The sequence below is a fragment of the Vulpes lagopus genome, chromosome 3 (assembly GCF_018345385.1).
Source record: "Vulpes lagopus strain Blue_001 chromosome 3, ASM1834538v1, whole genome shotgun sequence".
Taxonomy (NCBI): domain Eukaryota; kingdom Metazoa; phylum Chordata; class Mammalia; order Carnivora; family Canidae; genus Vulpes; species Vulpes lagopus.
In genome coordinates this window covers 107,510,273-107,538,101 of record NC_054826.1, presented here as the reverse complement: position 1 = coordinate 107,538,101, position 27,829 = coordinate 107,510,273, and the positions used below count along the sequence as shown (strand labels likewise).

Sequence of the window (27,829 nt, the reverse complement as noted above, 5' to 3'; positions counted from 1 at the left end):
ACCTGCAAACGGTCAAAGGATATCGGAGAAGTCACTTCAACCAGCAAGAAGGCTACCGGAACCTCTGCCAGATGTTTCAAGCAGGTGGTGAAGCCAAAATCCAGATTGCCATGGGTTTAGGAATTAAAGGCAAGTAAGAAGAGTAATAATAAATGCAGACTACACTTTCCAGTAATAAAGGGACAAAGAACATCAAACAAAAACCAAGTGTCATGTCATGTGGTAGGAAGAGAAGGCCCCAAATCCCAAAGATTATTCAAGCACTGCACTAATTTATAAAGCACACTCAGGATTCAAATACCCCCAACTGCTTCTCAACTTGTGCTTAGGAGTTAAGATCTAGAACAGGAAGAAAAAAAGGAAAGATAAGATTAAATTAAAACAAAGTAAAGGGGCAGCCCGAGTGGCTCAGCGGTTTGGTGGCTGCCGCCTTCAACCCAGGGCGTAATCCTGGAGACCCATGATCGAGTCCCACGTCAGGCTCCCTGCATGGAGCCTGCTTCTCCCTCTGCCTGTGTCTCTGCCTCTCTCTCTGTGTGTCTCATGAATAAATTTTTTTTAATTAAAAAAAAAAAAAGGCACAGTCACACAAAAAAATTCCAGTTGGACTGCAGATATAAAATATGAGAGGTAAAACAATAAAGCTTCTAGAAGATAATATAGACTATCTTCATGACCTTGGGGTATGGAAAATTTCTTAAAGGCACCTAAAAGTACTAAACATAAAGGAAAAGATAAATCAGAACGTTCATCAAATGAAGAGAGTGCAACCTCTCTTCGTTTCTTGCAACAAAGAGAGTGCAAAAGAAAGCCACAACATGGGGAAAGGTATTTCCAACACAGATAACTAACAGAGGGCTTAGAGTATAATCAATAAGGAAAAACAAATGACTCCATGTTTTTGACAGGGAAAAAATTCATCGTAAGGTATTCAAAAAGCCTATACAAGAAAATAAGTGTTCAACCCCATCAGTTTAGGAAAATGCTAATTAAAAACATGACAGTGCTACACATCACCAAAATGGCTAAAATTAAAAAGACCATAACAAGTATTGGTAGGGATGTTGAGCAACTGGAATATGCATATAGTGCGGCTGGTGGGAGTGTGCACTGGTATGATCATTTTAGAAAACTATTTGGCTGAATGGGAGAAGACATTTGCAAATGACACGTGATAAGGGGTTAGTATCCACAATATATAAAGAACTGATACAATTCAACACTCAAAAAGCAAACAATCCAATGAAAATGGCAGAAGACATGAACAGACATTTCTCCAAAGAAGACATCCAAATGGCCAACAGACACATGAAAAGATGCTCATCTCACTCATCATTAGGGAAATGCAAATCAAAATTACAATGAGGGGATCCCTGGGTGGCGCAGCGGTTTCGCGCCTGCCTTTGGCCCAGGGCGCGATCCTGGAGACCCGGGATCAAATCCCACATCAGGCTCCCGGCATGGAGCTGCTTCTCCCTCTGCCTGTGTCTCTGCCTCTCTCTCTCTCTGACTATCATAAATAAATACAAATTAAAAAAAAAAAGATTAAAAAAAATTACAATGAGATATCACCTCACATCTGTCAGAATGGCTAACACCAACAACACAAGAACAACGGGTTGGTGAGGATGTGAAGAAAATGGAACCCTCATGCACTGCTGGTGGGACTGCAAACTGGTGCACCTGCTGTGGAAAACCGTATGGAGGTTCTTCAAAAAGTTAAAAATAGGACTACCCTATGTCCAGTAATCATACTACTGGGTATATACAAAAAAATACAAAAACACTGATTCAAAGGGATACATGCACCCCTATGTTTATAGCAGCATTATTTACAACAGCCAAATTATAGAAGCAGCCCAAAAATCCATCGATAGATGAATGGATAAAGAAGTTGTGGCCTATATACACAATGGAATATTATTTAGCCATAAAAAAAATGAAATCTTGCCATTTGCAACGACATGGATAAAGCTAGAGAGTATTATGCTAAGTGAAATAAGCTGGTCAGGGAAAGACAAATACCATATGATTTCACTCATATGTGGAATTAAGAAACAAGCAAACAAAAATAAGCAAACAGGAAAAAAAAAAAAAAAAAACCAAGAAACAGATTCTTAATTACAGAGAATAAATTGATGGTTACCAGAGGGAAAGTTGATGAGGGGATGAGTAAAATAGGCAACAGGGACTAAGGAGTGCACCTTTCATGATGAACACAGGGTGATGTGTAGAAGTGTTGAGTCACTAAACTGTACACGTGAAACTAATATATGTATGTACACTGTATGCTAACTCTACTGGAATTTAAAACAAAATGATTTTTAAAAAGAAAACCAGTGGCAGCTGAACAATGCATACCTTATGATCCTGCAATTCTATTCCTTGATAACTCCCAACAGAAATTTGTACAAGTGTACCAAAAAAAAAAAAAAAAGTACACAAATGTCCACAGTACCATTATTCATAATATTCAAAAAAGTCAAAAGAACTCAAATGACCATCACCAGTGGGATGGATCAATTCTGGTTTATTCATCAGGAGATATTATAAGACAACAAGAATGAATAAATATTGCTACATGCAACAACATAGATGAATCTCACAAACACAACGTTGAGTAAAAGTCACCAAAACACATTCTTCATTATTCACTATGTTAATTTTAAAAACAAGGACAATGAACCTGCGGTGCTTTATAATCACAATAATGGCTATCTTTAGGGAAAAGAGATTCTGAAATGTTGGTAACATTCTATTTTCTTGATCTGAGTGTTAGGCAAACAAGGAAAATCTTTACATTTACGATTTGCGTACTTTTCTGTAAATGCACATACATTATTTAAAAAACTAACATCCTACTTATCTTTAGCATTCAGGTTGGTATTTCAGATACTGAATTTAGAAGCTGTGTTTTTTCCTTACATTAACACAACTACTGAGAGCAATTGGGGGCCTGCAGGTCACATCTGAGTGGGAGACTCCTGGACTGCTGGGAGCAATCACCTATGTTTTTTTCTGTTAGGGCTGTTAGGGTAACAACACAAAGGATTACAATCCCAAAAGCCTATGTATGCTTCCCCAAGAGTTCGCTGGCTTACCTCAGCAGCAAATTAAAACCTTGAGGTAAGAAGAGAAAATAAACCTGGTTCAGAAGATACTCTCAGAGAGCTGTGTATCTAAAATAAACCAGTTTTCTGTTCCAAAAGAGTAAAAATCTGTGAAGTGGAGGAGCTTTCAGCTGTGCCTGCTTTGACTTTATCTGCTCCTTTTATCGTACTGCTCACAGTTCAGGAGTTCAGAGACCTATCTACTATTGACTCATTTATTAAGGAACAACGAAGTCAACCAACACCCATAATCACCTAATAAATGACAAGAAAAACCTAAAAGGGGAAGGATCACAGAATCTGAAATCTTCTTTGACTCTTCCTTATATCTTCTATGCCCACAACTGAAGTCATCAGGCTGGCTGGCTCCTGCTTTACATTGACTTCCAGAATTGTACCTTTTCCCTCACTACTTCTACCAGGCCCTAATCCCTTCCAGCCTAGGTTAATAATTTCTCTTAACCTGGTCACCTTAATGTCAGCTTTCCCAATCCCAATCCAATCTGTACTTCATCACCAGATAAATTCTTCTAAATATTGTTTCTCTGCCCCAATTATTCTAACTCTAGCTTTAAAGGGTCTCTGAATCTGGACTGAGAAACTCCGCCATTCATTAAACAAACAAGTTCAATGCTCACTAAGTAACTGACACTGCATTAGGCCCCTGAGATATAATGATGATGAGTAAGACTGCCCCTGACTTCAAGGAACTGAAGGTAGCCTGGGGCAGAAATGGGGAGAGCCTATAACAAAAAAGAATATGATGGTTTACATCATCTAGTAGTGACACATGTATAAATGGCTTCAGGAGCCAAAAAGGAACTAACTCTGTCTGAGAAGGAAAACTTCACAGAGGAGATAATACACTCTGGGTTCTGAAGAAGGTAGAGAAGTTTACTAGGATGAAAGGAGAAGGAAGCATGCCTGATTGACCACCACTCACAAGAAGCCATTGCTCTAGTCTGAATACTCATGGCCTCCTAAGCACATGTCTATTCCCATCCTGCATTTGCTCCTAGATCTGCAATCATAGTTTTACCTTCATGAAATTTCTCACAAAACCAAAGGTCACAGCACGGCTCCCTTCTTTGTATCTCATGTCTCTTGTCATGTAATCAGTACCATAGTTTTGCCCGTGGCCCTCTCCTCTGGTCAGCTCAACATGGCATGATGAAACAGCACAGGCTCTGGGCTTGGGTTCCTTGGGTTTGAATCCAAATGCACCTCAACCTCAGCCTAGTTATTTAATGTCACTTTTTTCCCTTTTGTGCCCAACTGGGGATAAGAGAATCCAATGCATGGGATCATCCTAAGGGTTAAATAATCTGTTTTAAAGCACACAGTGAACACACTGCCAGGAATAAAGTAAGGGCCAAAACCCAAATCTATAACTGTTAACACTTCTTCAGTAATGGGCCTCTCTCCCTACCAGAACATAAAATGTCTGGAAAGAGATTCTGCTATTTTCTACCACATCTGTATTTTTCTGCCACACCCAGCATGGACCAGTACATAAGATATTTTAGTCCGAATTTAGGAGAGAAAAAGGAACAAGAAGACAGTATCATTTTTAGTTTCTCAGGAATACTGGTAATCTCTCCAAATTTAAGATACATCTGACTATTTAAATTTCCCCCTTTATGGCCTCTGACCACAATGACCTTTGCTCACAAGCACTCAATAAACCTTTTCTTTCTTTCTTTCTTTCTTTTTTTTTTTTTTTTACATAGAAGACTGCTAACAATTTATCTTAAAAAATAGGGGATCCCTGGGTGGCTCAGCGGTTTAGCACCTGCCTTTGGCCCAGGGCGCGATCCTGGAGTCCCAGGATCGAGTGTCACGTCGGGCTCCCGTCGGGCTCCCGTCGGGCTCCCGGCATGGAGCCTGCTTCTCCCTCCTGTGTCTCTACCTCTTTCTTTCTCTCTCTCTCTCTCATAAATAAATAAATAAATAAATAAATAAATAAATAAATAAATAAATCTTTAAAAAGAAAAAAACAGAGACTGAAGGTGGATAAAATGGTGCTTTATTCCTTAAGGCACCTACATGACAGATTTCTCAAACTCTGACTAAAATTTGTAATGCTTTATCTAACTGCCTCTAAAACACGCCCCTCTAAAAAATAACCTGTAGGGTGCCTGGGTGGCTCAGTTAGTTAAGCATCTGACTCTTGATTTCAGCTCAGGTCTTGATCTCAGGATCTTGAGTTCAAGCCCCACATTGGGCTCCATGCTGGGCATGGAGTCTACTTTTAAAAATAATAATAATAAACAAATAAAAACAGAAAGCATAACCTTTCAACAAAATCGATGCTGGGGGAAATAATGACTTTTTTAAGGAAGCTTTTCTCAAGCTTTCTGGCACCTTTTCCAAAAGCCACATTTTGTACATCCTACACAGAGGTAAATCATATAAGCCTCCTGTATTTAGGTTCATGGGATCCCTGACACCAAAGCTAAAAAAATGAGGACCAGCATCCCAGAGTCCCATTCAAACATTCCTGTGGTATATCCAGAACAATATTATTCCATTTGCCTATATATAAAGGTTTCTGAGAAAAGTGATTCTGTACTAGCTGCTGACCAAGCTGAAAAGTATGCAAAGCATACCTGAAGTGTTATAATAGATGCCATTAGTAAAGATACTCAATCTCATATAAACTTACTGGGAAGCTACCACAATTATTGTGGGTGTTCAAAAGCTCTAAAGAACACTCTTTCTTCCCTACTCTCTTCATGGCAAAGAAAACAGATAAGCAAAGAAGTCCCTCTGGCCTTCAGGTCTGGCCTTCAGGCCTGAGTACAAACATGAGATGAATATAAAGCTTAAAAGAAGGCATGATGGATCAATGTGACATCTCTCTGGCCCCTCTGAAGTCACTCAGGTCAAAACTCTAGAAAGCAGGAAAGACTGTAGAGGAAGCCCCAGTGAGTAAGGCAACATTCACAGGTCTTCTCCCACTTTTCTGTCTCTGCTCTCTCAAATGGTAGATACTATCCTGAAAAAAAAGAAAAAAGAAAGAAAAGAAAAGAGTAAAGAAAAGAAGAAAAACGAATCGAAACCACACATCAGGATTAAGTAGAAATCTCACTTTACTTCTCTAAAAACAGTGTTGAAACTAGTTGGACCTTGGAAGTCCAGCACTCAGAAGGGCAGGCACTGAAACCCAGGGTGCTGGGTGTCTTGCTCACATGCAGACAGCTAGAGAGCAGCAAACCAAGTATCCGGATTCCAGTGCATCCATGCCAGTGTCCAGGTGTCCCTTAGCCTGCCCGTGACAAAGAGGAAGAGGCAAGTCTAAACAGAGGGGTAATCTAGGGTTACAGATGTACAGTGAAGTTAATTAACTCCAAAAATTATTTACAGAAGCTACAGGAAAAAACGTTTTCTACTATAGGAAAGAAACGGAGACACGCCACGTTCTGGGAAAGGAAGGCCAGGGAAGATTTGCACTTACCACGATTCCATGAATGCATGTCTGGAACTAACTACTGAAGTTATGCATTCACTTCAGAAGGGCTGCTTGTTGTCTTGCCTACAGCTTAACCCTGAAAATATTTCCCCTTTGAGAGTAATTATGGATATACCTTAGTACAGTATCATCATGCAGATACTGATGCATGATGATCAGATTAATATCTGATTAAAACATGCACTTTAACAAAAAAAAAAAAATGTACTTTAGCCACATCTGAACATAATTCTAATCATTAAAAAGTACTTTTCTGCTTTAGTCTAAAACAACCATTGAGTTGACCAATGGCAAAAAATACTTCCCAGTTTTCTTGGGTTTGCACAGAATTTCTTGGGTTTGGGTTGATTCTCCGTCTCTTCTAAGAACAAAAGGGTTCTGTTTACTGCTGAGGACTAGGAGGTAGAAGAAGGATAACTGCCAAGCATCTAGGCCAAAAAGCCCAACTGGTGCCACTGTGGTGGTGATAACGATGCAGCATTTTCTGTCCCCCCAGGGACCAATTAGAGGAAACATCTTGTACACAGAGGACAGTATGTTTTATGCTGGGAAAACCTATCCATGTACTATACTGGCCAATATATAAAAACAGAAGAACCAATTAGCTACCACTGGACAGGAACACTAGTTTCAAAAATGTAAAACAAATCTAAAGAAGATTAAGGAGTTATGACAAATAAATACTACACTTGATTCTAAGGGTAGATCCTGTGAAGGGAGGAAAAATGCTACAAGGGGCACAATTAGGCCAAAGGACAAAACTGAAATACAGACGGTACATCAGATAAAAGTCCTGAACCAATGTTACATTATCTGAGGTTGATAGACCTCAGACTGTAGCTTTGTAAGAGAATACCCCTGATAGAAAATACACTACATAGAGTCATTGGGCCATGACGTAGGCAACTTCTTCTCCAACAGTTCAGAAAAAGAAATGTGTGTGCAAACATTTATATATGTATGTACATGTGTATATAGAGAAAAGGTGAAAATAATAAGGCAAATAGGGAAAAATGTTAACAATAGTGGAGTCTGGGTAAAGGTGTGAGTGTCCTTCGTACTATTCATTCCTTGCAATCTTTCTGTCAGCTTGAAATTATTTCCAAATAAAAAGTTTTTTAAAACTTCTGTGGGAGGGGGATCCCTGGGTGGCTCAGCGGTTTGGCGCCTGCCTTGGCCCAGGGTGAGATCCTGGAATCCCAGGATCGAGTCCCGCATCGGGCTCCTGGCATGGAGCCTGCTTCTCCCTCTGCCTGTGTCTCTGCCTCTCTCTCTCTCATTCTCTATGTCTACCATGAATAAATAAATAAAATCTTAAAAAAAAAAAATTGTTGGATTAGTACCCTCCCACTTTGCTCCTCACTGCTCCAAGCCAGCTGAGAGGAAAGAGAAAGTGAGACAAGGATACAACAGGCAAGAGAAACTGATAGTTCTTAGATGCCAGGCTTACGATCACACAGTTTTTGAAAAAGAAGAGTACATAACCTAAGCGTTAAAAATTTTGCATCTGCTGGTTGGGCAGCAAGCATATCCCACTAGCAGCTAAAATACATATAAGTGATATGCTTATTTATTTATATTATAGTGGAAAGCTTTAATTACACAGCCAAAAAAAAGCAAATGATAAGAATAGTTATTCTGCAAGAAACTGTCTAAGATAACTGAGTAATAGAGCCCAAAATAGGCTCTCTCTTCACAATTCCATCTGCTGCATTTTCCCAGGTACTTCTCCCAGGAGGATGAATATTTATATCTGCGTGCCTAGTCAATTAAATGCAAGAGATACCGGGCACATTAACACAAGGCATGCTATCAAGAAATCCTAAAACAGAACTACAAACTCTTAAGAGAGAAATACAATCCCCAGAGAAGAGCAAGCCCAACCTCCTTTTACAGAGGACAAAAATGAAGCTCAGAGAGAGTATCTTGCCAAAATCAACCAGCTATTGGTGAAATGAAGGCCCTGAGGAGGGCCAAGCAGAGTCCTCAGGGACAGCTCCCCCTTAAAGGACACAGAGTTCTAGGGCTGTAAGGATGATGAGTGAGCTGGCATTACCTTGCAGGGAATGAATGAGTATGAAGTTGATAGAGCACTATAAACGCATACTGCAAATCTAAAATCCCAATCAACACTACAGCTCACACATAAAGGGTTTCATGTCAGCTGTCTTACTACCTGCAACTGTTTAAGAGCAAGTCTTGTAAAACCCATGACACCTTCATCCTCAATTATGTCGACAGCACTGGCATTTTAAATATCAGTTAAAATAACATTTCCTTTTGGAAAAAAAACCTCCAGACTGTATTACAGACTGCTGGGATTTGAAGGAGCATAATCACTTCCTTACTCCCTTCCAGGTTCTATCCAATTGCTACATAGGCTCAAGCAATCAAGTGCAGATCAAAGTGCACTGTCCTCTTCACGACTGGCAAAGCCGCAATGCCTCCTCATTCCCATCCTGAACTGACCAGCCAGGCCTAATAACGATAGGAAGGTACAGCAGGAAACAAGCTTCTCTTGAAGATAAGCAGGTGAGAGAACTCCAAGGACAAAGCTAGGCATCATTCTGCCACAGTGACCTCACACCTGAAATGTGGGCCAATGGTGGTGGGCTCTCCCCAACACCCATCATAAATAAATCAGGAGATACATCCTTCCTGTGGGAAAGAAAAAATGAGAAGGGGAAGACAGGGCTCAGAAGAATGTGCTCCAATACTGCTCCCACCTGGGGTACAGGTGACAATCCCCTGAATGAACGCCAAGCTAGGAATGAGGACACAGATGCAACATCGTGAATGTACATATTTTAATGTTACTGAACTGTACTTTTTTTAAAAAAAAGATTTTATTTATTTGTGAGAGATGTGGAGAGAGAGGCAGAGACATAGGCAGAGGGAGAAGCAGGTTCCCTGCAGGGAGCCTGATGTGGAACTCGATCCCAGGACCCCAGGATCATACCTCAAGCTGAAGGCAGACGCTCAACTGATGAGCCACTCAGGAGTCCCTGAACTGTACATTTTTAAATGGTAAATTTTAAATAAATAGTAATTCATTCTCTCATGAATAAATAAAATCTTTAAAAGTAAAAATGGTAAATTTTATGTTTATTTTGTGGGGGAAAATATGTTAAGGCATCATTTCTAATACATTAAATATAAAGAATGCTTAAGTAAATAGTAAATAAACATAAAAATAAACCTACAAGTGTGACCTATAAATCCTATAGAGAAAAATAGGGGAGGATACAGGTAGCAAAAACAAACAAAAATCCAAAAAACAGATAAAAATAAAATCTAAGTTGGTGATAACTTTTCCTACACCCCGCCCAAAAAGATATTATGGAACAATGAAGCTTTTTTTTTTTTTTTAAGATTTTATTTATTTATTCATGACAGACACAGAGAGAGAGAGAGAGAGGCAGAGACACAGGCAGAGGAAGAAGCAGGCTCCATGCAGGGAGCCTGATGAGGGACTCGATCCTGGATCTCCAGGATCATACCCTGGGCTTAAGGCAGCGCCAAACCCCTGGGCCATCAGGGCTGCCCTAGTTTTTTAACCTATGAAATTTGCAACAATTTTCTTAAGACTACCCAATGCTGATGGGAAAAATAAACTGGTGTAAACTTTCTGGAAAATATCTGATGACACACCTTAAAAACATTCATAGTAAATCTAAAACTATTTTAAGGGATCCCTGGGTGGCGCAGCGGTTTGGCGCCTGCCTTTGGCCCAGGGTGCGATCCTGGAGACCCGGGATCGAATCCCACATCGGGCGCCTAGTGCATGGAGCCTGCTTCTCCCTCTGCCTATGTCTCTGCCTCTGTGTGTGTGTGTGTGTGTGTGTGTGTGTGTGTGACTATCATAAATAAATAAAAATTTAAAAAATAAAAAATAAAAAAAATAAAACTATTTTAAAATAAAAGGTTTATTAAAAATCTTCATACCCTTGGGTCCTTCTGGGAATCTAGCCTAAGGCAATTTTCTGAAATACAGAAAAAGCTCTTTGCAAAAACATTAATCACATTATTTACAATGGCAAAAAAAGTGGAACAATCTAACTGCCCAAGAATCTATCCAATGCAATATTACACAGCCACTGTAAATATTTATGAAGTATTTGAACATTTGGAAAGCCACTTATACTATAATGTTACATGGAAAAAGAAGGAAAAAAGTGCATTTACAGTGTGATCTCAGCCATATTTAAAAGGTAAACAGGAAAAAAGACTAGAAGGAAACAAAAGCCAAGAGGCTGAATCAAAGGACAGTAAGCTCTTGTCTATTTTATCATAGTAGGCTACAGAGTTCAAAATACTACCATCAAGGAAAAATATAACTAGGCAAAATCAAGAGGTGGCAGAGAAGACTCTATGATAACATCAGCACCTAATTCAATCACCAAATGCAGGAGAATGAAGAAGCCACAGAAACTGAGCTAATTCACTGGCCACAAATCTTGGAAGGCTTGATTATTTTTTTAGTAGCTTTTTAAAAAAACTAAATCCCCATGGGAGAAGAGGATGCAGGAACACCTTATTTGTGCAACTCCTCTGAAGGTCTAAAAGTACTTCCAAAATAAGATGTTTAAGTTAAATAATAAATCCTTGAAAAACCACTTATTTTTCTCTCAAAACAGAATGCGGAATGCAGATGAATAATTTCCTGGGCTGGATTAAAGCACAGGGCTCCTTTTGTCATGAATTAAAAGCCTTTTCTGGAGTGGATGCCTTCACAGAGATTACAGGTATTGCCTAGAGGACTGCTCACTCTTCAGTATTTCAGAACTTTAGTCTACAAGAACTGACCACTCTTCTGCATGTATGTGGGGCTCCATCTGCCCAAAAATGGCCCTTCTGCTTCTCCACCTTAAGTCCCAATTCTTTGCCCAGTGACTTCCTAGTCTGCTCTGCAATCTTACCCCAGTGTCACCTCCTTTGGGAAGCCTTCCCTGATACAACTCTCCATTTTGGACAGGCTTTTTTTTTTTTTTTTTTTTTTAAGTACAATTGTACCTCTTACAAGGCTCTATTTCTGCACTTATCTCCCAGCATGGTAATCATTTGTTGACATGCATATATCCTCATCCAGGGTTAGAAACTTCCAGAAGTTATAAACTTCTAGAATTTCTCTTCACTCTTTTCCATCCTCACATTCAATTAACTCAAGATGAGTCCCCAATTATTTCACAAACTCTATTATAAGCAAGCCCCTAAATTCACCCGCAATGCTTCTTCCCCCTTACTTTCCATTTTGGTAAACAATGACAAATTACACACTTATCCGTGCATAGACTCATACCACAAGTTAAAATTCTTTCCTTTTTTAAGATTTTATTCATTTTTGAGAATGTGCACGCACGCAAGCAGGGAGAGACAGAGAGGAAGAATCTGAAGCACACTCCAAAAAGAAACTGAGCACAGTGTCAGACATGGGGCTTGATCCCACAAACACAAGATCATGACCTGAGCCAAAACCAAGAGTCCATCACTCAACTGAATGAGCCACCCAGGCACCTAATTAGTTAAAAGTCTTTTCAACTTCCCTCCATCATCAGCAGTATTTGCAACAGCCCTGCACTCCTCCCACATTAGGAACTGCTTTCCTTTCTCTCTACACCAAGGGCATGGTGAATCCAAGACACCAGCAAACTGAACTTTCTACTCTTGGACTTATCCCTAACTTTTATTTCCTTACCAAGAATTTTAACATCCTTTTATCTTTTCACTTGTATCATCAGTTCCATTAGTTGAATTTCTTTGGGGTTTATCTTCCACAAAGTAGACTTTTTTTTACATCTCCCAAGTCACAACCCCGAACGGTAAAGCACCCCTAGGCTGCCCTGAGCTAGGTCAGCAGGATTCACTCACTAGCCGGCTAAGTGACTTGTTCTAGACACTGCAAGACATACCTTTACAAAATAACAAATGATTTATCAAAGACTTTGAAGGTCAGTGACAATCATCAAAACCACAAGCATCAAATGTCAAGGGTCTACAGAGCATGTGCCAATAAAAGCAGTCCACTCAAAGCCCTTTCACTTTCAAACTGTTTGTTTTTGAGGTATAAAGGGGTATTCTTTTTCTCAAAATGTTTTCGGACATTTCTTCAAGGTCTTTAAAAGCCTTCAGGCATCTTCTCTTTAGAAGAACTGTCCTTTATGGTTCCACCAGGATGGGAATTTTCAGCACTTCTCAGCCAAGTCTGTCTGTCCACAAAGGTCTGGAAACATGGACCAGTCACTCCCACAGTAAAACGATATGAAGGCCACCTGGTGTGCTCAAAAATAACATATGTGCCTGGGTCTTTAATTTGCTTGTGAAGACTGGGGAGGACAGAAAGGGAGGAGAGATAAGAGGAAAAAAGTATATATATTGACTTTTAAACAAAAAAATGTTTAAGGTACAACCCAAGAGTTTTAAGAAATGTCATATTTACAAAGAGCTGCTTTGACCTATATCCCCAGGACAGGTGCCTTCCTTTAACCAATGTAGGGCTCTCTGCCATCAGGGAAGTCTCAGAAAAAAATAAAATCAGAGACATACTACACATGACTGGTAAACTCCTTTATGAAATTACTTCATATATATTTTAGCATTCTAAATTCACATTCTGGTTCATAAACCCAGTTAACAAATGATTACCAGAAAAATCACTTCACCATGGTGAGCTCCACAGCTTTCTGGCAATGGAACTGCTTTCCTATAATTAAATATTTTTTACTTGATGTTATGACATACATGAAGTTGTGTGGAGAAGAATAGCAGTTTTAACTGCATGGATCAAAAAAAAAAAAAAAAAAAAAAACACCCTGCAAGGATCACCAGACAAAAGTTTAGAAAATGATCAGGTTATGCAGTCCCATCACTGAAACACTCGCTTTAGTCAAGTCCACAATATCAATATACATGAAATGTTAGTGTTCTTTTTCTGAATAAAATCAGCAGTATGAGATTCATCTACCAAATGTGGAAGCCATTCCAAACATAACTTTATTGATTCTAAAATAGAGCCAAATTACATTTTTTTTTTAATTGCTGGCTGACCCAACTGAGAAATATACACAGATCAGGAGATCAGGAATGGTCAGCAGACATGGGGGAAAAAAAAAATCACACATGGCAATAAAATATCAAAAGATGTTCACTTCACTCACAACTAAAGAAAGGCTCACACATGATGTGCCTGATGTGCCATTTTCGCCTTTCACATTAAAAAGTTTTAATGGTCAGCCAGAGGGCAAAGAAATAGGAAATACTCTACTAATGAGAGTAAAAACTGATATTGCCCCACAATTCTTCTAGAGACTTATCGTACAGTTTCACAAAGCAGACAAAGATATATTCAATGTGTTTATTACAGCATTAGCACCAAACACTAGAAATCTAAAACAGCCAACATTAGGGAATTAGCTAAATACCTTAAGGCAGGCATGTTCTAGGGCAAAATGACAAAAAATTAATCCACGTGTGGGGTACCTGGGTCACTCAGTCGGTTGAGTATCTGACTCTTGATTTCAGCTCAGATCGTGATCTCAGGATTGTGAAATCCAGCCACAAATAGGGCTTCTCACTCAGTGGGGAGTCTGCTTGAGATTCTCTCCTTCTCCCTCTGCTCCTGCTCCCTCTCTCTAAAAAACAAATTAATCTTTTTTTTTTAAAATCCACACTGAGACACCTGGGTGGCTCAGCAGTTGAGCATCTGCCTTTGGTTCAGGGCATGATCCTGGAGTCCCAGGATTGAGTCCCACATTGGGCTTCCTGCATGGAGCCTGCTTCTCCCTCTGCCTGTGTCTCTACCTCTGTGTGTGTGTGTGTGTCTCATGAATAAGTAAATAAAATCTTAAAAAAAAAATCCACACTAAAAGATATCCTAATTGAGTTACTGAACTTCAATACAGATTTCTTCTAATAACCATGTAATAAAGGCAAGCTATCTCTAACTGGGGTAAAGGGACAACACTATATAAATTAGGCTAACCATCCTTTTCCACACATCACTCAATGGCAGAAAACAATGGAGAAATATCAACAAAATTCTTAGGAAAAGAATATATGACCCATGAGTATTACCATTTATGGACAAGGACAACAGGCATATTCTAACATGAAATAAGGGATCCCTGAGTGGCTCAGTAGTTGAGCAACTGCCTTCAGCTTAGGGCATGATCCTGGAGTCCTGGGATCAAATCCCACAACAGCTTCCCACAGGGAGCCTGCTTCTCCATCTGCCTATGTCTCTGTGCCTCTCATGAATAAATAAATTAATTAATTAATTAATTAAGTAAAATCTCTAAAAAATAATAATTCAGAGAATATAATAACCATAAACTTTTGAAAAAATTATCAGCTAATCAATGCTGAATAGATTAAAAGGGTCAATAAAACACTCAACCCCAGATGGTGGAACAATATCTAAGGATCTGCAGGAAAGAGTGCAAACCAAGAATTTTATACCTAGCCAAGATGTCCTTTAAGCATAAAAGTAGGCATTCTTAATTCACCACTTAAGTGACAATCAAAATTGACAGTAAAATCTAGCCAACAGGAAGATGAATTAAAGACTTCAGATATGGAAAGAGCACAGTTAAAAGAACCAATGGGGAACACTGAATCCTTTAAAACAAAAAAACTAAAACTAAACTAAAAAACTAAAACTAAAAAACTAAAACTAAATACTAAAGACATTATGGTTATAGAACAGACTATAAATAACCACCAAGAATGAGAAGGTGTAAAGAGAAGGAGTTCAAATGTTCTTATTTTTCCTAATATTAAGCTCACTGATATTACCTAGAACTGAAACATGAAATATATTTATTAAAAATGCCCTCTTCTTGGAGCACCTAGCTGGTTCAGTCAGTAGAGAGCAGACAACTCGATCTTGGGGTCATTGAGTTCAACCCCCATGTTGGGCATAAAGCTTACTTAAAAATAAGTAAAATAAAAATTATGCCATCCTCTTAATGCCTTTCATGATCTTTTTCTTTAACCTATAGGGATTTATCAAGAGCTAATAATTATTGAAGCACAGATTTATTTGAAAACTGACAATTCCTTTTTCAGCTTCACTTGTTTTCTTTTCCTGCTATTAAATTCAAGTGACCTCAAGGGCACTATGCTTAGTGAAAAGAGTCAAGCTCAAAAGGTTACATACTGACTATGCTCGTACACCATTCTCAAAATGACAAAACTAGAGAGAAAAGAGAGATGAGTAGATGCTAGGACAGAGAGAAAAGAGAGATGAGTGGGTGCTAGGAAAGGGGGAGGGAGGCTAAAACACAAGACAGTATTAGGCTTGACAGTGGTCTTCTGTGCTGATGGGACAGCTCTATACCTTGACTGAGGTGGTAGATACATGAATCAATACATGGACTAAACAGCACAGAACCATACACACAAGTGACTGTAGGTTAAAAACGGGTGAAAACTAAATACAGTCTATAGTCTAGTCGATAACTAACACATACCAATGTCAGTTTCCTGGTTTTGATATTGCACACAGCTATAGATGATGCCACCACTGGGGACTCCTGGTATTCTTTTTGCAACTTTCTGTATTTAAATATTTCAAGGGATGCCTGGGTGGCTTAGCAGTTGAGCATGTGCCTTTGGCTCAGGGTGTGATCCAGGGGTTCCGGGATCGAGTCCCACATCGGGCTTCCTGCATGGAGCCTGCTTCTCCCTCTGCCTATGTCTCTGCCTCTCTCTGTGTGTGTGTGTGTGTGTGTGTGTGTGGGTGGGTGTGGTGAATAAATAAATAAAATCTTTAAAAATTTTTTGATTTTTTCCTTATTTTAAAACTAATATGATCCCAAAAACCTGCATGATCACTTTTTAAATGCAAGTACTTATTTTAGGACTCCATCTCACTTATCCAGATAGATACGTAAGAACAAAGACGGATATTTATGTAAGATTAATCATAGTTTAGAGTACTAGGATTTGGGATGATTTCTTTTTTTGCCAATGTTCTTTGTACCTTTTAACCCTACTTGATTTTTAATAAACACATGTCATCCAGTCATTACTCTTTTCCAAATAAACAAATAAATCTTCCCAGGTCTGATTACGAGCCAATTTAGAAACCAAGGATTTTTTTTTTGGGGGGGGGGGGGGGGGCAGGTGCATTTAGCTAATAAAATACCTTTACCTTTTCAGGGAGTCTGAGACCAGAGATCTTTTTTATGATAACCTTCACACAAAACAGCAGGCTGCTCTAATGTAAATGAGCTAAACCTAATGGACTTAACTGAAGTGCATAAAGAAATCAAGCCACCTTCTTTGCTGCTGATGCCCCATAATGTGGTCCAGCTACCACCATGCTCTCAACAGCCATGCCTGTCCTATCACATTAGAGGTTATGCGGATACCTAGGGTCTCTTTTGTTACCAGCAAATTTTTACCATCTTGCCCTTTCTATTATGAAGTCAGTTTTACAAATTTTAAGGTTAGATGACTAGACGTACTACTTTTCCTGGGACAATACACCCAGGTGGACTACATTTCAAGTATATATGCCTGTGTAAATGTGCACTGGCTTACGGAGAAACCTACGGATACAGAAAAAACATAAGCTGTGGAGTTAGAAACTTGGCTCCGAGTCCCATCCCTATCAACTCGCTGTGCAATTTTGGTCAAGCTCCTTACATTACCTTCCTGGAGTCTCAGCACCTTCATCTTCCCAAACATACAATGGGAACAGAGAAGACCTACCTTGCAAGGCTGCCATTAAATTAAATGAAGTACCGTATGCAGTGTATACGAGGGTCCCTCAACAATGCCAAGAGCCGAGCGTAATTATGAAACACGTAGACCTTTTGCTCCCTCTGACCCCCAGCTTCCTTCCTTTTCTCATCAGCCTCCTGCACCTATCTCACTTCCCTCTGCGCTTTGAGTTTCCTCAGCATCCACAACCCTTCTCTCACCACACCCAATCCCCACTGAGCCCAGCAGTTCTTGCAGCAGCAATTTGTGTCTGGAGCCTCCCCTGAAACACGCATCTACACAGCATTTCTTGTAACAACTTCCCCTCCCCATCTGTCCCTGGGCCCCCACCTGCCCAGGGGAAAAATGCCATAATCTGAGCGTGCAGGCTGCATGAGTTTTGGGGAAAGCAGGATGCTTACTATATTCATCCTTTATTTCAATCTTACCACACTCCTCAAATACCATCATTGTCATTTACTAAGTTCTAGCACCTGCCTTGACCTTATTGGATTTTTTTTCACACCTGACTCTTTTTGACTGCCTCACTATCTGCAGAATGCTTAAGGCGCACTGGGAATACAAAGAGGCCTGAGACTCACCCTGATACAGACTCTTAAAAAGGCAAGGACTAATCCTCCCCACCCACAGGCTTGGAGTGGGACTGAATGGAGGGTCCAGGAGCTGAAGAGTCTCTCACACTGTGCCCTTCAAACTTCTGCACTGTTTGACACTTACTAGAAGCATGTAGCGTAGTCTTTTAATTCCTATACAGTAAAAACAAACACATCAAAATAATAAAAGCCAAAAGAAAAAACCTAACTATATCAAAGATGATAGCCAGAAACCCTCAAAAGGGCCTGTGAAAATGAAGCAAAGGACAGAAGAGCAGAGGGAACAGCACTGACCAAACGCAGAGAAGTATGAAGTGTACTCAATGTTCTGGAAATGACAGTTTGTTGTGGCTAGAGAACAGGTATAATTTGAGAAGTCTTTAAAAGACATTCCAAATAAATCACTTTAAGCATTTAATAATTAATCTGCATCCGTACCAAGAGAACTAAGAGTGAAACTATGAAAATCCAGGGCCCTAGCGCTTTCCACCACTCTGTGATGACCAAAAATTTGGTCTCTGAAGGTGCCCAGGTGGCTCAGTCAGTTAAGCATCCAACTCCTGATTTCACATCAGATCATGACCTCAGGGTCCTGAGATTAAGCCCCAAGTTGGGGCTCCACCTAGGTATGGAGACTGCTTAAGATTCTCTCTCTCCCTCTGCCTCTCCCACCTTGTCTTCTTCCCTCCTCCCTCCCTTCCACTCTCTCTCAAAAAGAAAAAAAAAAAAAAAGCAACTTGGTCTCTGACAATGGAGATTCTCTGCTCTGAATGATTTCTGAATGATTTGGGGTCATATGACATGCTCCCACTTGAGCTCTGTGAGGGGGCTCTAACAGGAATATAGAAGATGAACTGCAAGGGGGAGACGTGGAAGCTGTCAAGACACCAAGAGTGAAAGCAAAAGACACAGCCTGACCAAAGTGGGGGAGAAATGGAAGGAAAGGCTGGGGTCAGAACACAAGTCAGCAGAGCATCCACAAGTCTACATGTGGGGACTGAAGGCAAAGAGGAAGTTAAAGATGACTCAGGTTTACCACTTGAGAGTCCAAGTGAATAAAGTCATGAACAGAACCAGGGCACAGGGGAGGAGGCACTAACCTGAGGGGAAGATGATGGACTTGGTTTAGACATGTTTAATTTGATGTCTACAGGATGCTCAGGTGGATGTCAACGGAAGTAAGGCTGAGCTCTCACTGGCACACAGATCCTAACTGAAGCCATAAGACAGACGGAGGGAGACTGAACCAAGGCAGTAATATCATGGGAGCCAACAACAAAAAAAAAAGTTTCAGAAAAGAAAAGAAGTCCAGTGGTTGCCAAGGGCCAAAGGGAAAAATCAGATGGCATAACGGCTGAAAAGAAGCCATATATACTGGCTTCCACACACAGAAGTTATAGGTGATCTTGAAAAGCAGTGAAGACACGGGGATCCCTGGGTGGCGCAGCGGTTTGGCGCCTGCCTTTGGCCCAGGGCGCGATCCTGGAGACCCGGGATCGAGTCCCACGTCGGGCTCCCGGTGCATGGAGCCTGCTTCTCCCTCTGCCTGTGTCTCTGCCCCTCCCTCTCTCTCTCTCTCTATCATAAATAAATAAAAATTTAAAAAAAAAAAAAAAAGAAAAGCAGTGAAGACAGAAGGGCAATCCGCTATGGGTTGTCAAAAGTGCAGGCTGAATGCAGTAGCTACAAGCTCAGGAGCTCCCTCCCTCTTCACCCCACCCTGTACTGTCACATCTTCCTTGACTTGGATACGTATGTCGTATGTCGACAACCCACCTTCACAAAATCATCAGGACCCCATTGCCAATCACTTGCACCTCAACACAGCAGCAAAGGCCCACCTCACGGAACGACATCTATTATCGTCCTGTCACTTTCTTTACCTGTCATCTCCTCCATTCCTACCAAATCCAAATCACCAATTCAGTAAACAACCCACACACACACACTATTTCCAGTTGCCAGGTTAGAGGCTTCCAAAATCAGCTTGAGCTTTTCCCTTTTCTTTATCCCTTGACTCCAGGATCAGTTTTTTTAAGCAGGAACAACTCTCTTGCTCAAGTTCTCCTCACCCTAATTCCACACCCAAAAACCAACTTTTGTCACATCCATACACATAATATGTCCCATCAGTTTCCCATACCAACGTAAACTCTACAAGGCAGATGGACTCATTTTCGTTGTAGGAAAAACCAGCCCACAAAGCCAAACTCCCTAGAGTAGTAACGAAGGCCCTCCAAAAATCTAGCCATTAACTATCTTTATGGCTTTCTCTCCAACTACCACTACTTGACAAAACCCACCGCAGTCAAACCAGTCCAGCCAATGGTTTGAACATTCTAGTAGTTCCGCCCTTCTCCTCTGAAATATCCTCTCTCTGCAAGTTCTGTTCATCATAGGGAACCTGGCTTACTCCCACCTTCTAAAGGCCTCTTTGAACATCAAGACCTCCACAACATAACTGTCTCCTGTACCAAAAATTGTTCCAGACTCTTGGGACACATCAATGAACAAAGTGAAGATCCTTAGCTTTACGGAGTCAATATTTTGGCCGAAGGAGATAAAAATAGACCTCATAAATAACGTTATGTATGTAAAATGTTTAAAAATGGTCAATGCTACACAGGGCGGCCTGTCTGGCTCAGTCAGTAGAGCACGCGACTCAATCTCAGGGTCATGAGTTCAAGTCCCACGTTAAGCATGAAGCTTCCTTTAAATAAATACATAAAGTAAATGCTACAAAAAGAAGTAAAGCGGATATGAAGGAGTGGATGCTCTGGAGGGGACTTGAGAACTAACTACCACCTGGAGTACCTGCAGAGAGGGACCTTGATTCATGAGCTAGAATGGAAGGTGAGAAATCAGAGAGCCCTATCCCCTGGAGTTCTACTGAAAAGGGGAACAAAGAAATGGAGGAGCCGCTGATCTGGGTAGCAGCAGTAAAGATATTTACCATGGGAAGACATAACCTGTTTGTGTCCTGTAAGTACCTGAAGCCCTAAAAAGTCCTAAGCACTCAACAAATGTTAATTCATTCACTTTTCCCTTGACATCTACGATTTTGTGATCTTTACTGATATGTATCTGATCTTTGTAAGTATCTGCAAACAACTTTTCCTAACCCTTCAAGACTCAAATATGCCTCCTGGGAAAACTTTCCTGGCCCCTCTTCCTCAGTGAGTCTATCTCAGATAGGCTACCTTTGTACCAATGCATTCTTCTACTATCACCCTCATTACAGCCTCTCGTAACAGCCTGAAAATAGTCTCATCTGCCTCATTAAACTGACTCCTAGAAGGCAGGGCACTGCTAACCCTCTTGGGGCAAAGTTTAACAGTTATGAGCTCTGACTCTGCTGACTCTTGAGCCAAACTGCCTGGGTTTGAATCCCAGGTCCATCACGCAGTTGCAGTTGTAGGAGGGTCTTGAATGTTTTCATTCATAAAATGATAAATAAAACTAATCTCTACCTCCTGGCATTGTCTGGAAAAGTAAATGAGTTAACATATGTAAAATACATGGCTTAATCTAACCTCTATAAATATTAACTTTTGTATTATTATATTGTACCCACAGTACCTACGATTATAAGTTTGACATAGATCAATAGTTTCACAAGTGAATAAACTGAGGCACTAAAAAGGTCTCACCTACTGTAGAGAACTACTTCTCTATACATTACAGATTGTGTTTTTGTTTACTTTACCAGTAAAGTCATTCCATCACTTGAACCATGCATGTCTAATTTTCTCAAAAGCTGTTAAAGTCATTTCTTGATCATGGAACCAGCCTCCTGGCCTAGCTCTAACTATGTGACTGCCTACAGAACTTCTGAGTACTGCAGAACCTTTCCTTGGCATCTCCCCACACCACCATGGCTTCTTCATGCCTCCTATAGCATGCGGCATCATGTAACACCATTGATGAACAAGTGGAAGACATACCATTCGAGTGGCCAAACCTAAGGTCTGATTTTGCCTCCATTATAGGGACCACTCATTATCAGGAATGTCACAGAAGGGGACATTCAAACATAAGTCTTTGTAAAGCAGTTTTTCCAAACAACTAGAAAAACACTAAGAACTTGGTTTTGCACATAATTTCCATAATAACCAACAGCTCATTCAATATTAAGAACTTTAAAAAAAAAAAAAAAAAACCTTTTCAGAGTAGTGGGAACCTCTAAGATATTACATCATTTAAGAATTCATGGGAATTTGGGACGCCTGGGTGGCTCAGTGGTTTAGCGCCTGCCTCCGGCCCAGGGCAGGATCCTGGAGTCCCGAGATTGAGTCCCACATGGGGCTCCCTGCATGGAGCCTGCTTCTCCCTCTGCCTGTGTCTCTGCCTCTCTGTGTCTCTCATATATAAATAAAATAAAATCTTTAAATTAAAAAAAAGAACCCATGGGAATTCAACAAAACCCGATAATCTAATAAAATGTAGTTACAGTAGCTGTTCTAGTAATTCTGTACTGCAATGACAAATCTCTTTTTTTTTAAAGATTTGGGCAGCCCAGGTGGCTCAGCGGTTTAGCACCGCCTTCAGCCCGGGGCCGGATCCCGGAGACGCCGGATCGAGTCCCGGATCGAGTCCCACATCAAGTCCCACATCGGGCTCCCTGAATGGAGCCTGCTTCTCCCTCTGTATGTGTCTCTGCCTGTATGTGTCTCTGCCTCTCTCTCTCTCTCTCTGTCTCATGAATAAATAAAATCTTTTTTTAAAAAAATATTTTTATTTAGTTTAGAAAGAGAGAGAGAACGAGAAGGGGGAGGAGCAGAGGGAGAGGGACAAGCAGGGACTGAATAGGAAGCCAGACACAGGACTTGATCCCAGGACCCTGAGATCATGACCCTACCCTAAATCAGATGCCTAATCCACTGAACCACCCAGCCGCCCTTAGAAATCTCTTTTTTAACTGGTTCTAAATTTGCAGGTTAAACTGTTCTTCTAGGAACAGGAATGTCCATACTCTCCAGCCCTCATCACTACCTCAGAACCAAACAAAATAGAGTTGGATGACACTCCCAATCATCTTCCATGATCTTCCACGCAAGATCTGCACATGTATGGATAGACCCCAACTTATAATGGTTCGACTTGAGGAGGCTGCAAAAGCAATTCATATTCAATAGAAACCATACTTCAAATTCTGACTTTGGATCTATTCTCAGGCTAGTGACATGCAGTACGAAATTCTCTCATGACGCTGGGCAGCAGCAGCCAGCTGCAGCTCACAATCAGCCCACAATCACCAGGGTCAACCACCAATACAACTATAACCATTCTGTTCCTCACCTTCAGTACATTATTCAGTAAATGACATGAGATGTTCAACACTATTATAAAACAGGCTTTGTGTGAGATGGTTTTGCCCAACTGCAGGCTAACTTACTTGTTCTAAACACATTTAAGGTAAATTGGACTAAGCTATGATGTTTGGTAGGTTAAGTATATGAAATGCAGTTTTGACTTATGATAGTTTTGACTTATAGTTGAAACTATCATAAGATCAAGATATGGGGATATCTTATATCCCCATAAGTTAATCGGGACATAACCCCACTGTAAATTGAGGAAGATCTATCCTGCCAAAAACGCAAGATTTGGAGTAGAGTGCCTTGGTCCAAATGTGGCTCCACCCAGGTATCCTACAGCTGGTCGGTCACCTCCCCCTCTGGAAAAACTGGCATAATGTAACCTAGCAGGGTTGGTCTGGTTAACCAGAGCAGATACAGATACTGAGTGACTATAAGAAAAATGAACAAATGAGAAACAGTTACCTTACAAAAGACACATGATAAATGGTAGTTTGATCATATTACACCATTTTTACCTCATTCGGATTGAAGTTTTACAGACACTAGAAAGGCTCAAATAAAAAAAAAAAAAAAGGCTCAAATAGGGGCACCTGGGTGGCTCAGTCAGTTAAGGGTCTGACTTAAGCTTTGGTCATGATCTTAGGGACCTGGGATAGAGCTCCACAATGCATCAGGCTCCCTGTTCAGCGGGGAGTCTCCTTCTCCCTCTCCCTCTGACCCTCCCCCACCCCGTTTGTGCACACACATGCACTCAAAAGGCTCAAACGTGTCAACTAATACTCTTAAAAGTAAAAATGTTAAGTCAGTAAGAAATAGGAAAAAGTTCCTGGACTAAAGAAAGAGATGTGATCTCAGGGAAAGCCGCCGCTGCGGCCTCCTCCTCCTGTAAGATACACACCAGGGAACAGCTTCCTTGTATTCTGGGGACAAGCCCTGCCCCACCCACACCCCTGACCCTGGGACACCTACAGGATATGAACCCCCGGTGTCAGTAATGAAGAAAGGACATGATTAGCAGGTCCTATTCTCGTCACAGCCACTGTGGCCACCCCCTTTGTGCTTAAGCATGTGAGGTCTAGCTTACAAAAACCTTGACTCAAAACTTACCCCTAAGAAAAAAATGTACATTGTAATCTGAAGTCAACTACTTTACAATGATTGCTCAAAAGTGGCCATTTTCATAATGCTCTGATTGCTAATTAAAATGAAATCTGAATTCAAGGGTGCTTGGCTAGCTGAGTCAAAAACCAATAAAATTCTGCCCAGAGGTCCTAAAGCAACATTCCTAGCAAGTTCCCTGGAGGGAGGAGCTCCTCTGCTTTCTCATCCGACATTCCCCAGAGCCTGGTGTTTAGTGGCAACTTAAAATTCACTGAAAGAGGGCACCTGGATGGCTCAGTGGTTGAGCTTCTTCCTTCGGCTCATGATCACCAGGCCCTGGGATTGAGCCTGGAATCGGGCTCCCAGCAGGGAGCCTGCTTTTCCCTCTGCTTGTGTCTCTGCCCGTGTGTCTCTCATGAATAAATTTAAAAATCTTTAAAAAAAAAAATTCACTGAAGATTTGTACACCCCCTGTTCACAGGAGCATGACTCAAAACAGCCAAAGGTGGAAGCAACTCAGGTGTCCATCAGATGAATGAATAAACAAAATTGGTATATACTCACAACAGAACATTATTCAGCGTTAAAGTGGACTTTCTGACACATGCTAAAACACACTTGACATTGTGCTGAGTGAAATAAGCCAGTTACAAAAAGACCCAATATTGTATGATTCCACTTACATGAGATACTCAAGAATACTCAAATTGACAGAGACAGTAAATAGAGTATGGTCACCAGGGGATGAGGGAGAAGGGAATGAAGTTATTGTTCAGTTTCGGTTTTACAAGATGAAAAAAGTTCTGGGGATGGAAGCACAACAATATATGAATGTACAGTGTGACCCTTGAACAACATGGGTTTCAACCACACAGGTCCACTTATACATGGATTTTTTTTAACATAGCATCATATTGTAAATGTATTTTCTCTTCCTTATGATTTTCTTTAAGAAAAAAAAAAAAAAGATTTATTTATTTACTTATCTATTGAGAGAGAGAGAGAGAGAGAGGCAGAGACACAGGAGGCAAAGGGAGAAGCAGGCTCCATGCTGGAAGCCCGACGTGGGACTCAATCCTGGTTCTCCAGAATCACAACCCGGGCTGCAGGCGGTGCTAAACCGCTGCACCACCGGGGCTGCCCCCTTATGATTTTCTTAATGATTTTTTCTCTAGCTTACTTTGTTAAGAATACAGTATATAATACATCTAACACACAAAATAAATATTAATCGACAGTTAATGTTACCAGTAAGGCTTCTGGTCAACAGTAGAATAACAAACAGTCAAGTTTTGGGGGAGTCAAAAGTTATACGCAATTTTCCACTGCACGGGGGTCAGTGCCCAGACCCCCGAGTTGTTCAACTGATCAGCTATAATTAATGCCACTGACTTGTAACACTTACAAAAGGTTAAAACAGTATATTTTATGTTCTGTGTATTTTACAACTTAAAAAGAAACAAGAAAATTAATTGAAAGAGTAAATGGAAAAGGGAATACTGTAGAGTACTACTTTCATCACTCACTAAACGTCCCAACTCATACCTTTGGATTATTCATTAAGGAATTCCTAACACCACATTTTACAGATGAGGAAATTGGGACACAGAGAGCTTAACCTATCTGCCACTACACTACATACATTGTCTACTACACGGTGCTGCTCAGCATTCATGGTCTATTTTACCCCACTGGTTGTGACCCCATGAGGACAAAGGGCCATGACTGCGGGCCTTCGTTTTATGCCCAGAACCTAACACAACACCCACAGGCCCCTTGAATGTCTTAAAAATCCCACTGGCAAAGGAATAAAATAAAAATAAAAATAATAAAAAGTTAAAAGAAATAAAAATCCCACCGGCCTAAACATCTCCATCACAGATGCCATCACTATGTCCCTTTCTCTACTAAATCTCTAACAGGGGTAAAATGGACAGCCTTAAGAACACTTCCTTCACGGGAGGTGCTCAGACACACGCCGTGCAATCAACCGCTCCCCCATGGGCTTACCATGTACCGGGGGCTGGGGCAGATAAAAAGATTCAGACAATTTCATCTTTGAGGGAACTGAACCTACTGCTGCAGAGAGATAAGGTGCAGAAACAATTATGACCATAAAGACAAAAGCTTAATAAGCAGATGTGAGTACACAAATCTAAGGGAGTACTGAGAGTGTCTCTGGGTCCGAAAAAGCGTGGAAAGCGAAGAGGTGGTTTCTGAGCTGAATGTGGAAGGATGAGTTTTCCAGGCACGAGCGGGGGAAAGGGCCAGAGCATGAGGCAGAAACAGCAGCACACTGGGGAGTCCAAACAACACACTCCTGTTCCTGACTTTGCAACGATCCGGGTAAGTGACCTCTGCAAATCACAAACCCTGTGTTTCCTTCGGTATAAACCGACAGCAAGACCCCATCCAACTCCGTGCTGTGTCTAACAGAAGCTCTGAAGTCAAACTGCCGAAGCTCCCAATCGTGCCACTGTCACCTGAGTGACCTTGAGCCGGGTAAGTCGGTTGCTCCGTGCCTCGGTCTCCCCACTTCAGGAGAGCGCGGGTGGGCTCATTAAGCAACACCAGCCAACCCCTCGGCGCAGGCCCTCCGTAAACACAGGAGGGCTCCTGTCAAACCAGCTGCACCGTGAGAGGGGCGAACCCCGGACACGAGGGTAGTGCCTGCTGCGCTTCCAGGTCCCTCCCAGTCCTGAGGCATCCCTGGGGGGAGGGGGGGAGGGGAGGGGAGGGGGGAGGGGAGCGCGGAGCCGGGGCTGCAAAGCCTGCACGCATGTGTCACTGCCGGGCTCGGCACGCGCCTCTCCCCGCCCCGGGGAGAAGCGATGGCTCAGCAGTCCCGGGGCCCGCTCCCGCCCCGGGGAGAGAGGGGGCTCGGACCCCACTTACCATGCTGGCCGGGGGAGGGGCGGCTCAGGTGAGCTGGCTCTCGAGCTCCGGACACGTCCCGCTCGCACACTTCAGGTCATGGTCCAGGCCGGATCGGGAAGTCCCCCACCCATGCAGACACGGCCGCGGCCCCGCCCGGGCCCCGCGGGGACCCTCTAAAAGCAGCGCGGCCCCCCGGCCCGCCTCATCGAGGACCCCGGGAACGATTCATCTAGACCCACCCGGCCCTCCCCAAGGAAACTGAAAAAAAAAAAAAAAAGAAGCAGGAAATGGGGCTCGGAGGGCAGCGGCTCGGGGACAGGGGGCGCCCCCCGCCCGGGCCCGACCCCCGAGGGGAGGCTCCGGGCCCAGGCAGGGGCTCCCGGCCTCCGCCTTCAGAAGCGGCTGCGGGCCCGGCCCGGAGGCTGGAGAGGCGGGGGCTGAACGGGCCTCGGCGGCCGGCTCACGGGCGAGGCCCGGGGGCCCCCGCTGTCCTCGCCGCCTCAGCCCACACGGCCGCCGCCGCCCCCCGGAGCATCCCTGCGCGCGCCCGCCCCGGAGCCGCCCGCTCGCGCCGCACGGCCGCCCCCGACCAACAGCCCCAACGCGCCGGAAGTGGCGAGCGCCCGGCGC

At 42.0% G+C, this 27,829-nt stretch overlaps 1 protein-coding gene across 2 annotated transcripts in view; it reads right to left on the bottom strand.

Moving 5' to 3' along the window:
* XPO6 (exportin 6) overlaps positions 1-27,428 on the bottom strand; it is a 103,051-nt gene extending 75,623 nt beyond the window's left edge. For both annotated transcript variants that reach the window (XM_041748196.1, XM_041748197.1), the window contains exon 1: positions 27,218-27,428. In XM_041748196.1, coding sequence (XP_041604130.1) covers positions 27,218-27,220 — 3 coding nt within the window. In that variant the 5' untranslated portion in view covers positions 27,221-27,428. The remainder of the gene's footprint in view (positions 1-27,217) is intronic.
* Positions 27,429-27,829: the final 401 nt, after the last annotated feature.